Source organism: Gnatocerus cornutus, chromosome 1 (assembly GCF_029298725.1).
Source record: "Gnatocerus cornutus isolate USDA-ARS CGAHR chromosome 1, icGnaCorn1.1, whole genome shotgun sequence".
Lineage (NCBI taxonomy): Eukaryota > Metazoa > Arthropoda > Insecta > Coleoptera > Tenebrionidae > Gnatocerus > Gnatocerus cornutus.
Genome location: NC_142233.1, coordinates 7,533,100 through 7,545,413, shown reverse-complemented (window position 1 = coordinate 7,545,413; position 12,314 = coordinate 7,533,100). Strand labels below are relative to the sequence as shown.

Below are 12,314 nucleotides of genomic sequence, written 5' to 3'. Positions count from 1 at the left end.
CGTGTTGAATTATTAAAAATGAACATGTCTAGCAGTGCTCTTGCAACAAGATTAAAAAAAACATTAAACCTAATTCATACAAATTGTGAAGCTACACGTGCTGAAACTGCAAATGTAAATAAGGAAAATATGAACTTTTCTGAAGGATTCATAAATATTTACAATTTTTCAGTTGTTATAATTGATTAAATCAATAAATCATAAATAAAAATTAATTAACTTGTAAACTTAATGATGTCGCCTAAAAAATTTTGTGTGTAACACGGCCAAAAAGTGACATTTTGCCCTCGCCTTCTTTCTGGCCTCGGCTAGCGCCTCGGCCATTAAAAAAAGGCTCGGCCAAAAAGAACCACTTTTTGGCCTTGGTACACAAATAACTATTTTAAGAAAATTTCTTCAAATTCAAAATTCTTGTGAAAATGTAACATTTGTGTACCTCGACGAAACCTGGGTGTATCAAAACGGTTCTTCCATTCGCCAGCAAAATTACAAGTGAGGGTTCAAGATTTACAATATTGCATGCGGGTTGTCATATGGGTTTTCTAGAAGGATGTAACTTTTTATTAAATTCGAAAAATAACGACAGAGATTATCACAAAACGATGAACGGGACACTTTTTCAAAATTGGGTGGTTAACCAGCTTATTCCTGCTTTGGACAAGTTGCAACGGAAATGTGTGGTGGTAATGGACAATGCACCATACCACTCGGTGCAGTTGGACAAACCACCCACATTTTCTAGCAGAAAAAGTCAAATGCAGGAATGGTTGAGTAATCACAGTATTGACTTTGATCAAAAATTTTCGAAAAAACAAGTTTGGGATTTAGTTCAACCTTTTAGAACTGCTAGGGAAAAACGATTTTTGACACACGAGACATTACGGGAAAGTGGTCATGAGGTCCTTAGATTACCTCCATATCATTGTTAGTACAACCCTATTGAAATGGCGTGGGGGTATTGTAAGTCCTTCTATAACAAGCATATAAATTCTTGACCTTCATCGAAAGACAAGATTGAAAATTTATGGCTTGAGGCCCTTTCCAAATGTACTCCAGAGATGTGGCAAAATTTTAGTAGACATTGTACCGAACTTATTTTGGCTGATTGGAAAAAACACATGGGAAATTTAACGTTTGAGAATATACCTCCATTCATTATTTCATTGGGCGAATCTGATTCAGAATCAGAAGATGATAATGACGGTTCAGATTTGGACAATGAAATAATGGATGTCGAGATTGAACAGTAGAAAAATATCAAAATTATTAGTACGTGAAAATAACTATCAACTTTATTACTCAAATTGCCAGAGGATTGTCGTTGTCGGAAAAGATTTTAGCCTTAAAGCATACCTATGAAGAAAAAATGGACAATTCTCGAGGAAATATACTAGAAAATTATGGAACAATTTGCCAATTCTTAAACTTTTAACCAACAAAATTCCCCAAAGTTTACTTTATTTAGAATTGAGATTGTGTTCTCTTGCTGGGACTACGAGAAGAACTTCTTGCTATTGGAATGTATCTATCATCAAATTTCCAGCAGTAAATCTTCCATTTATTTTTACTTATTACATTCGTTGAAAAATCATTTCTAAACTTAACTTAATATTCAACTTAATATTCAATAAGGTTATCACATTCTGAAATGGTTGTTAATTCATTAGTTTAATAATAATGTTTCTTGATGATATTTAAGCTGGCAACAGAGGATTGTTTTCAGACACAATTTATAACCTTAAATAGGTGACAACCCAAATTGACATCAAGAATGTCAGTGATTTTCAGGAAACTTTAGCTCACTAAGGTTGACTACCAACCAAGTTACTAGATCTCCATGGCTTGCTGCGGTCTAAAAAGATTCGTGAATGCATTATAGAAGCAACGGAAATGTCAATAAACATTGAATGCGACAACAAATCAATCAAAATTAGTGGACCGTCAGCGTTTGGGGTGGAATCATTGACAATCACTTAATAGGACCATTCTTTTTTGATCAGCATTTTTCAAATTTAAACGGTCCAAGATATGCAAATTTTGTTACCAACCATTCCGGGAAGATTTACCCCTAAATTTAAGGCAACATATTTGGTGGCAGCAAGATGGAGCTCCACCACATTATGCGCAAATAGCCAGAGAAGCTATAAATGCCAAATATGGCAATCATTGGATTGGTCGTGGGGGTCCTGTAGCTTGGCCAGCTCGATCCTCAGATTTAACGCCGATGGATTTTTTTACATGAGGAACAATCAAAGACATGGTTTACCCACCAACGACAACAGAAAATATGCGACAAAGAATCATTCAAAAAAGAATGATTTCTAATGTAAATTTGATTTAAAGTTAAGAAACCGTAAATCTGACTAAAATTGCAGTATTTTTCAAGACTCCGTGTCACTCAGGAATTTGTTTTTAAAATCATTTACCATAAATGTACGTTTTGTATATGCTCTTTAGTGTCCAATATTAAACTGTGTTTATTTTTTATCTGAGCTCCCAAGGTCTCAATCGGGCCAAATTTTGGGACTGTACACAAATTTTGACAAAACTCATGAGTTAAAATGTACCACTTGGGGATATTTTTCAATTTATGACTCGCATGCATTGTTTTGTCAAAACTGGAGAGCTAAACGCAAAGGTGACAGTGAGAATGAAAATTGTTTTAAATCTGCTTTTCTTTATGATTTACTACAAATTTAGACATCAATAGCATATTTTGTTCTTCGTCCTGAGCATACCTCGTTCAATCTTGAAGTTATCATTTTGATCAAGGGAAGAAAGGGTGTTAGTAAACGCAAAATGTAATTCTAAACAGACAGCAAGGTTTAATGCAAGTTAATCGCAAATTTATTAACCACCAGAAGAGGCAATGCAATGGGTAGGTAATCTTTGTGAATAAACAATTGATCATGGCCTCTATTTTGAATGAAGTCCTTTCATTCACACCTAATCTTGTTCGTTAAAATTACTTAAAAAAAACAGAAATTATTCTGAACATTGATAAAATCTCCTTTTTAAGCCCCTTTAAACATAACAATTACAAATCACATCTGCAATTCGACAGCGAATAATGTTGTTCCACTCGCCGCGCCGCACATAGCACAGAACAAATGGTATATACCAAACAATTTACATAATAAGATGAGAAACATCGCTTTGCAGTTGAACAAATTAAGTATTTGGCTAATGTCACTTTGACAAATTAATTTCGACAATTCTCTCTAAGCACTAAAATATTACCAATTTTCGTTAACAACCATAACTTATCACATACACTCAACTCTCATATACACCGCCCGCCACAAAAAATGTCAGTTTTTATAAATCTTAAACGTAGTATATGCATTGGTTTATAAAATAAATTGCATTGCCATGTCATAAATCCTCATTCTTTGATGACTGGCGCACATTTTTTGACCTACAAAAAAAGCTCCGAATTGCTCCGCTTTTAAACTAATCAATTTGTGTTCTGAATAGTACTGTGTACTAGCTCTGTGAATTTCAGCTGCCTATGCCTGCCTATCTGACCGCAATACAATTTTTAATGAGCTGAAGGAACAAAAAAAAACATTTTTTTTTATACTTCATTTCAAACCTTAGCGAGATCCAAATGTCAAACTTGGCCCAAAATTTGGGACTGTACCCAAAAACTGTGTCGAGGAATGTACTTTACACGGACAGTTTTAAACCCCAAAAGTTGCTGACATGTCTGGCAGTAATTTGACAGGAACGTCATAATTTGTAAACATTGATGAGACATTTACATTTCGTGTTGAAATAACATCAAGAAGTGTTGAATTTCGAAAATATGAAGTTAAATCTTTAACAATTAAAATTTTAAATAAGTAGTTTCTTTGTTGGTTAGGTAATGTGAGGTAATGAAGTGAAATGTGGTTTACTATCGCGTTGTTTATTATTATTAATATTATTATTATTATTGTCTCCCCAGACAGGCCAAGGTCCAATTACCAGAAAAAAAAAACAAAAAGAAAACCAAAATTACAGAACAAGAAAAAGCAATGTTATCTAGAGAAAAGTGACAGAAAACAACTGGAGAATATAATAAAGTACAACTAAAAATAACTACAAATTGAAATGAAATAAAATAAAATGAATATATTTCTGGTGTAGACGTCAGACCTTTGTAGCTGCGCTTGATCACGCAGTTAGCCTTAAGGCTTTGATAAACGTTACTGAACTAGCGATAGGATCTCATTAAGTTTGCTACAGAACAGATCACATTTGTGGGCGATAACGTTGAAGTTAGTTGAAGCGGTTTGAATTGGAGACATCTTGCCGATGTTTGTGTTGCATTTACTTAAGTAGAAACACGCACGGGATCGTGTACAACATGAAGGCACTAATAATTTAAATTGAGCAAGTAAATTACTTGAATCAATGACACCCTTGAACAGTTTATATACAAAAGCAACACAAGACATTATGCGTCTATAAGCAAGTGAAACAAATTTAAACATTTTTAATAGATCGTCGTGGTTACAGCCGCGGTCAGGATAAACCCTATTTTGTTTTAAATACAATACTTTTAACAAACGACATTGTATACTTTCCAGCTCATCAATATACACGTTGTAGATTGGAGACCAAACCATATTTCCGTACTCCAATTTAGATCTTATTAAATGACAATATAAAGTCTTAAGAAAGTCTAAATTAGTAAATGACTTAGTGTTGTGAATAAGGTTTAGAAAATCAAAAGGGCAGTTGATTTCATGTCAGAAATTTCATTATTCGTAGAAAATGAAATGGAAATAATAAAAAACAAATTAAGCGCTATGATCTCTAGTGAAAGGTATTCCGATATTTTTAACGATTCCTCTAAAACTGATACACCAAATTTATCACTTCCTTCTACATAGAAAAACCATAATAACTGCAGTAACAACAATTACAACTATTGCAAAGTTGGATACATACCGCGAGTTATCTGCCTTTAAGTAGAATCATGAAATTACTTTAAAAATTTCAATTTTAATTTTTTTCTTCTGATTTTAGTCTGTAGTAAATAAAATACTACAAAAAATTATGTTGGCGAAAAAAGAGTGCTATCCTACAAATTGCATTATTACGGATACTTTGGCAGAAGTACCATCGTATTCATAAAAAACTAGGACACTCAAATTTTCATAGTGTAAATTAGACTAAATGAAAATGTCAATTATAAACTTCTATCAATCAACTTTATGTCATTATCTTATGTCAGTTCTAAATATGCCTCAACTGAATCCTTTTCAAAAAGAAGAAGAATTGCGAATGAACTTGGGAGTACACAAAAATACGGTTTTGCTGGGGAAAAAAAATCGGGAAAATGGAACTATAATTCACAAGGGGGAACAGGTTTTACAAGAATTTCCAATATTAATCAAGACAACCCACTTCTAGATTTTTTAAGGAGAAATCCTTTTGAAACAGTGGTCAACGCTGTGCAGGCAACAGCATTTTCAGGGTCTAGCGTTACAGGTCAACGCAGAGTTTACCAATTAGATCTGAGAAATCGTTGGCCTCTAATAAAATTTGGCTAACTGATGAAAATAAGGAACAGAGATTGCAGTTTGCTTTAGAATATGTAACGCGACAAAACGAATTCTGGAACAACGTAGTCTTTTCTGATGAAAAAACCTTTCAGTCCAGCCCCAATGGTGTAATAAAAGTTTATCGCCCAAGAGGATACGACCCGCGTTACGTGAAAAGAACCAACCAAGCTGGTCGGTTTAAGCTAAATGTTTGGTGCTAGATGAGCATTAGAGGTTCAGGTGTTTGTATTTTTATAGAGGAAAGACTAAATGCTGTTGTATACCGCCGATTGTTAGAGGAATGTTTGTTGCCATCCGTTCGTCCTGTTTTTAAAAACAATTTTATTTTTCAAGACGATAATTGCCCAATACATCGAACTCGTCTGGTCAACGAATTTATGCAACTGCAAAGAATAAATGTATTGGCTTGGTGTTCAAAGAGTCGAGAGGTGCGATTTTGTTTCTCTATCGAAAAAAACTCGATAGCGATAAAATCTCGTTTGCTGATTGGTTGAGATGCTACATTTCCGTGATATTTCTCGATTCTGTCACTAAATCAAGTCTTCATGAAGTGATATTTTCTCGATAGCTCTGAATGAAGTGATAAATTTTGGAGACAACCGTAATAATCGTAATTCCGAGTTAAAGTTCTTAAAATTAAGGTAATTGTAAACTTTTGAGCATTTCATAAGCTGATATACAAAGAATAAATGCAAACAAAAGTTTAAAAGCTACGCAATGACATTTATCGCAAGTCATAATTTATCACTTCGATCGAGAAACAAAATCGCACCCCAGATCTAAATTCGGTAGAGAATGTGTGGGGGGAAAATGTTGAATTATATAAGTCAGCAGCATAATTTTAGACCAAGAAATGTTGACGAACGGAGACAAAAAATACTTGAATCTTGGCAGCAAATCACTCCTGAGTTTACTAGACAAGTGTCAAGTATGCCCAGGCGTTTGCTAAATGTTACAGCAGTTAATGAGAATATGACAAAATATTAATTTGCATTAGTACCTAGATTTAATTTAAAAAATGCTGGTTGTATTTGATTATCTTTAAGTTTTCAATACATTAAAAATTGTTTGCCTATAAGGTATAAAAGAGCTTTTAGTGCAAAATGTCATTGTGGGAGTAAAACCTTGGTTGAATCTTAAACTTAAAGGAATCTCTATCAAATTTCAGTTTTCAATGTATTTTTCCAAACACGATTACTCGAAAACTATTTGAGCAAATTGCTTTGTTTTTTGCATATGAATCTGTTCAACGTGCACTATGTGGAATGCTATATATAATTTTTGTAAAATGATTCTTTAATGACTTTTTGATTAATTAAATACGAAAACTTGGCTGAAAACGAAATAAATTTTAGCATTCCACATGCTAATTTTACATAATGTCGACCAAACAGATTTTTTTTAAAGTTAATATTTTCCGAGAAATCGTCTTTCGAAAATTTCATATTCAAAACATGTTTTCCTTGTCTGGCAGTGACATCTCTTTTCTCTGTACCAGAGAGGTCTGTCTAGTGGGTAAAAGGGCGGGAAAGCTACCATAAATCAATTTTGTAGCCGAAGGGATAGTTTACAACTGAAGCTTTTTCATAAACACAAAATCTTAAATTTGCCTGAAACAAGACAAACATTCAACTTAGTCGACACTCAGCTTAATCCACACTATGCCTGACACACCACCTCCACCACCCTCACAAAACATCAAACGAATCACGGCAAAAATTCCTCCCTTCTGCCACCACAGATCATCACCATCTGCTTCAAACAACAGTCCGATCAATCAACCCCCCACGTCTGCTGGTACCACAAGAGACATGGGGACAAGACAATTAAGTGTGATTAACGACAACCTGAGTCACTGAACGCTGCGAGTGACCCATATCTCCCTCCAGCAGCGATCAACCGAATCTATGTCAGCGACCACTTTTCAAAAGAACAATTTTTCATTAACGCTGGTGCTGATGTGTCTGTGTAAAAAATTCCCCCCAAAAACTAGTTACAAACTTTATGCAGCCAACAACACGACAATTGACACTTATGGGCTGCGTACAATTTCAGTACGTCGAGACTTTAAATGGGAGTTTATCATCGCCGATGTCGCAAAACCCATCATCGGAATCGATTTTCTCTCATTCTTCGACCTACTGATCCATTCCCGGAATAAGACAATGTTGGACAAGGTAACAGGCCTACAAGTTTCCGGATCGCGTGTGAGCGGAAGCGATAACAGTGTTAAAGTGATCTCCGACAACACCGTGTATCACCAGCTCCTCCGCGAGTACTCCGACCTTAGCAAACCGCAACATAGCGACAACCCATCGAACATGCTACACAGCATCACATTCGCACGACACCGGGCCCCCTAATCTCAACCCGCCAGTCTACCACCAGAACGACTCAAGATCGCCAAAACCGAATTCGAGTCCATACTTCAAAAAGGAATCATCAGACCCTCAGAGAGCCCCATCTTAAATTCAACCTCGAAGAGGGCGCTTGCCTTACTTCTCAATAACACTTAAGTTACCACTTGTATATATCATCTTGTATACAGGGTGTTATGGAAATGACTACACAAAATTAAACTAGTAAGAGAACTCACCATATGCAGCAACTTTTCTTAATGAAAAAAGTTCCAAAATGCTTTCGTTTTCAAATTAAAAATCAATGAAAATTTGCTGTGAAAAACTTTACCCGCCGATGCATTAAAGATACTACCCTTCGTCTATGCGACAAAAACCATTGCTTCATAAAAACGAGTGGTTACATCAGGTTGATACTTTGTTGCTTATTTGTTTGTAGGAAAAAAAAACAGTAATAAATTCACGAAAACCCAATTGAACAATTTGTTTATAAAAAATGTTCAAAATGCCGTCCTTCACTGTTAATGCATATCTGAATTCTCCGGGTCATTGAAGTTGGTGTTCTCACAATTATCGCTGGGTTTTAGAGAATTGTTTCAGCCACAGCATTCACACGTTCTTTAAATTTTTCCACTGAATTCACGGGGTTCGCGTACACCAACTCTTGCATATGTAACCACAAAAAAAAATCGCAGGAATTTAAGTCTGGCGAACGAGGGGGATGCAACACTGGTTCATTTCTACCTATCCACTTGTTTTCAAAATGCACATTTAACCATTGGGACACGCACATTGTACAGACGCTTTACCCCGACCTTCTCCATAGAGGAGCACCATATCCGTGTATTCCATGTTGGTATAAACCATTTTGTACCACCTTTTGCCCTTTAACGATCTGATAACTTTGACACTGTAAAAATTCACAACAAACTGAGCGTTTTTAATTAATTACAGCTGATCAGTCGTTTTTATGACAAAACGTTGTGATAAGGTTTAAGTCAAAAACCTCCTCGTTGCGGAAATGAAAGTGAATTTGCTTAGAGATATCAAACGCTTGGCCAAATTAAAGGCGGAAAAAAGCGAAAATCAAAATGCGTTTACGGAAACAATTATCTAAAAAAAATTGTAGATCTTGATGCGTTGTAACCGGTTAAATTTTGTATATTTTATTTCATAACCTGTTATGACTTTTTTGAATAAATTTTTTGTAAATTCCCAAAATGTTTTACATTATGTTAAACTTAATAGTTCTAAACACCACCGCAAATTAGTTTAGAATAGTCATTAATAAAGTGTTTTACAAGCGGACTGATAACGCAGAGTTTTTTTATGCTTTTTTGTTGTTTAATTTTATAGCAATTTAATGGTAGGTGGGCGACTCGTCAAATTATAGGGGGGGGGGGGGGGGGAAATTAGTTTAAAAGCATTGCGATTTAAAAAAAAAATTATTAAGAAAAGTTGTTGCAAATGGTGAGTTCTCTTACCAGTTTAAGTTTGTGAACTCATTTCCATAACACCCTGTATATTTCCAATAAAATAGGTTGTCACACATCCCTTCAGCCTCAAATACAATGGCAAATACGACTATTGCATCGAGTTTTACATCGGGGAACATAACCTTCACAGGAACATTTAACCAAAAAGCATTTAACAACTGTACTTTTGCCACAAATGAAAAACAATAAATACTTAAAATTTAAATAATAAAATTGTGAACAAGTTTGTCAAGTTATTGGAGCGATTTAAGATAGTTTTGCAAAAATCTCAAGTGCCTTCTGTGAGAAAAGCAAAAGACATAGCATTGAAAAACATCAAGGATGAGTGGGAAAATGAAACTGGAAAACCTTTCACCAAGAAACAGTTAGCTAAAAAAATCACTAATATGAAAGTAAAAATTAAAAATAAAACTGATATCAAAAGGACAGGCAACAAGAAAATAAAATTGAACAAATGAGGACAGGAATTTTATCATCTAATCGAAGGGGACAAAAATCCAACATTGGGAAAAATTCCAGGTAAAAAAATGCTTACTTCAATCGTACTTTAATATTATATTATCTATATTTTTTAGGCGCTATTTGTGCCGGAACCTTATCTATGGCAAGAGAAAAACGAGACACACCAGAAGTTATTCCAAGCCAAACAACTTCTAAAAAGCGTAAATATCTTCCAGAAACCGAAGAAACAAAAAAGCTTTCAACTAGTGAATTACAAAGGTTGGTTCTACTGGAACAATTAGAACTAATTTGTTAAAAAAAAAATTAAAAGAGACATCGATTCAGAATACTGAAGCTTCCACTTTTTCTATAACACAACACGCATCTGATAGAAAATCTTTTTTTTTTTCAATTTATAAAATATGCAAATTTAATGGTTTTTATGTTGAACTCCAATTATAATTATTATATTGATTGTAAATTAATAATACGTATACATTTATATATTTTTATAGAATACTTTATAATAAATTAATTTAAATTTCTTTCCATTATAATTCTTCCAAGTTCATTCCTTCTAAAAATACCATTTCTTCTTATGCTGTCGTTCTCATGCAGAACTGCACCTGGATTTTATTCAATTTCTTCTGCTATGACATTATCTTCTTCTTCAAAATCCGGGTCTTTCAAATATCTTGCTGCGTTATGAAGAATTACACAGCATACAATTAAACTTGGCTACATTTGATAATTGAATACGAACTTTAAATTGCAATACTTGAAACCTTTGTTTTAACTGACCAAAACATCTCTCAATGGTACATACATCGCTCTTTTTTTAATAATCTATTAAAACGCTCTTCTTGTTCATTACGTGGATTCCTAAAAGGTGTCATGCCACGGAGCTACGGCATAACCTTCATGGCCTAACAATACTGCACTTCCTCGATGTCGTTTTATTATTGAGCTTACTGCAGATCCTGGCCACTGAACGTCAAGGCTTGTATTTTTTTTGAACTATCACATGTAACCTGAACGTTAAGGGTTGCTAAACCTTTTCTGTTAATATATTCATCCCCGTGATTTAATGGTTTACATATTTGAACATGTGTGCAGTCTACAGCGCCTACAGCGCATGGAGATTTTCTACTTTCTTGCCATTCACGGTTCGTCGGAAGCACCTTTTAGCTCGAAAAAATTGTCCAGTAATTTTGGTTTACAGGGTATTTCTGAAATGCTTGGCCAAATTTTAACAGCATCTTTTACAAGTCATACAGAGTATATTAAACCTATAATGTCAAATTCAAAAAGGTCTCGTTCTTGAGTTATTAACATTTAAAAGTAGTAGCAATTTATACGCGGAGTGTACTTTTTAACAATGACTTCAATAGTAGATTCAGTTTGTTACCTAGGAGCGATTTTAGTTATAAAAATTATCAACATCTCTAGTAAAAAATACACAAATCACGAAATGGCTGATATTCACTATGTTTACAGAAAAGCTGATGGTCACGGAATTCTCGCAACAAAACATATTGCCACCTGCCTTATCGGCCTTAATCATTTATTAATGAAATAACTTACCGGGGGAGTTTCGCCCCCTGCCCCATCGCTGGTTAACGGCTCGGATTACTGGCATTGACCCCTTTTTTCTGCAACGGAAGGACACCCATGTTCTCACTCCGACCCTGGTGACATCTTGACATCTTTTTCTTTCTTCGAGTACGGCAAAGTCAACCATTACCGTACTCACCCGCGTACTGGAAATTAACCATCCAGCACGCTACCTGGAAGTCAGCCATCCAGGCCTTCTGGAAGTAAACCATCCAGGCCCTCTGGAAGTAAACCATCCAGCCCTCTGGAAATAAGCCATCCAGCCCGACATGTAGCCCCTCGCTTTCTGGAAATCTACCATCCAGAACACTTCCTGGAAGTCAGCCATCCAGGCCGCCTGGAAGTCAACCATCCAGACACCACATGTCCCTCACTCAGCGCATTCTGGAAATCTACCATCCAGAACACTTCCTGGAAGTCAGCCATCCAGGCATCCTGGAAATCAGCCATCCAGGCGCCGCACAGCGCACAACACTCAATTTCCACCTTCTCCACCTACGACCTACGACCAATTCTCCACCTCTTGGCCACCTTCTCTTTCACCGCCTAATTCCTTACTGCCTTAAGCTACACATTCTGGTGTCATTCACCCCAACCAGAAGTGCGCACCAGTTACTGAGCCAGTCCAAGGGCTCTTAATTACAACATTAATGACTCCTAGTTACGTCATCACCATTATTACAAATACCACATTTTTATCGTCTTACAATATTTGCAATTTCTCGGTAAGCATCTGTAATTTGCGGCACACGTTTGGTTCCCGCAACTTTATTTTGAAGAATTACTACTTTATGAAAAATATAATTGTCGATGTAAGTATGGGACAAATGTATGCAGCAAAACTAATTTCA

The 12,314-nt window shown here is 35.4% G+C and overlaps 2 protein-coding genes across 2 annotated transcripts; both read left to right on the top strand.

The window, feature by feature from the left end:
- Positions 1–540: 540 nt before the first annotated feature.
- Positions 541–929, top strand: LOC148180158 (uncharacterized). The gene has a single exon (XM_088030681.1). The coding sequence runs from the start codon at positions 603–605 to the stop codon at positions 927–929; it is 327 nt and encodes a 108-aa protein (XP_087886807.1). The 5' UTR covers positions 541–602.
- Positions 930–9,379: 8,450 nt separating this feature from the next.
- LOC148180157 (uncharacterized) lies at positions 9,380–10,165 on the top strand. The gene is made up of 5 exons (XM_088030567.1): positions 9,380–9,404; positions 9,473–9,555; positions 9,633–9,842; positions 9,873–9,927; positions 9,984–10,165. Exons 1-5 carry the CDS (start codon positions 9,380–9,382, stop codon positions 10,163–10,165), a joined length of 555 nt encoding a protein of 184 aa, XP_087886693.1.
- The last annotated feature ends 2,149 nt before the right edge of the window (positions 10,166–12,314 follow it).

Coding starts and splice junctions, on each gene's coding strand:
- LOC148180157 (XM_088030567.1), top strand. CDS start 9,380: ATGGTGAGTTCTCTTACCAGTTTAA. Junction 9,405..9,472: donor GAGTTCTCTTACCAGTTTAA/GTTTGTGAACTC, acceptor ACATCCCTTCAG/CCTCAAATACAATGGCAAAT. Junction 9,843..9,872: donor ATATCAAAAGGACAGGCAAC/AAGAAAATAAAA, acceptor AAATGAGGACAG/GAATTTTATCATCTAATCGA.
- LOC148180158 (XM_088030681.1), top strand. CDS start 603: ATGAACGGGACACTTTTTCAAAATTGGGTGGTTAACCAGCTTATTCCT.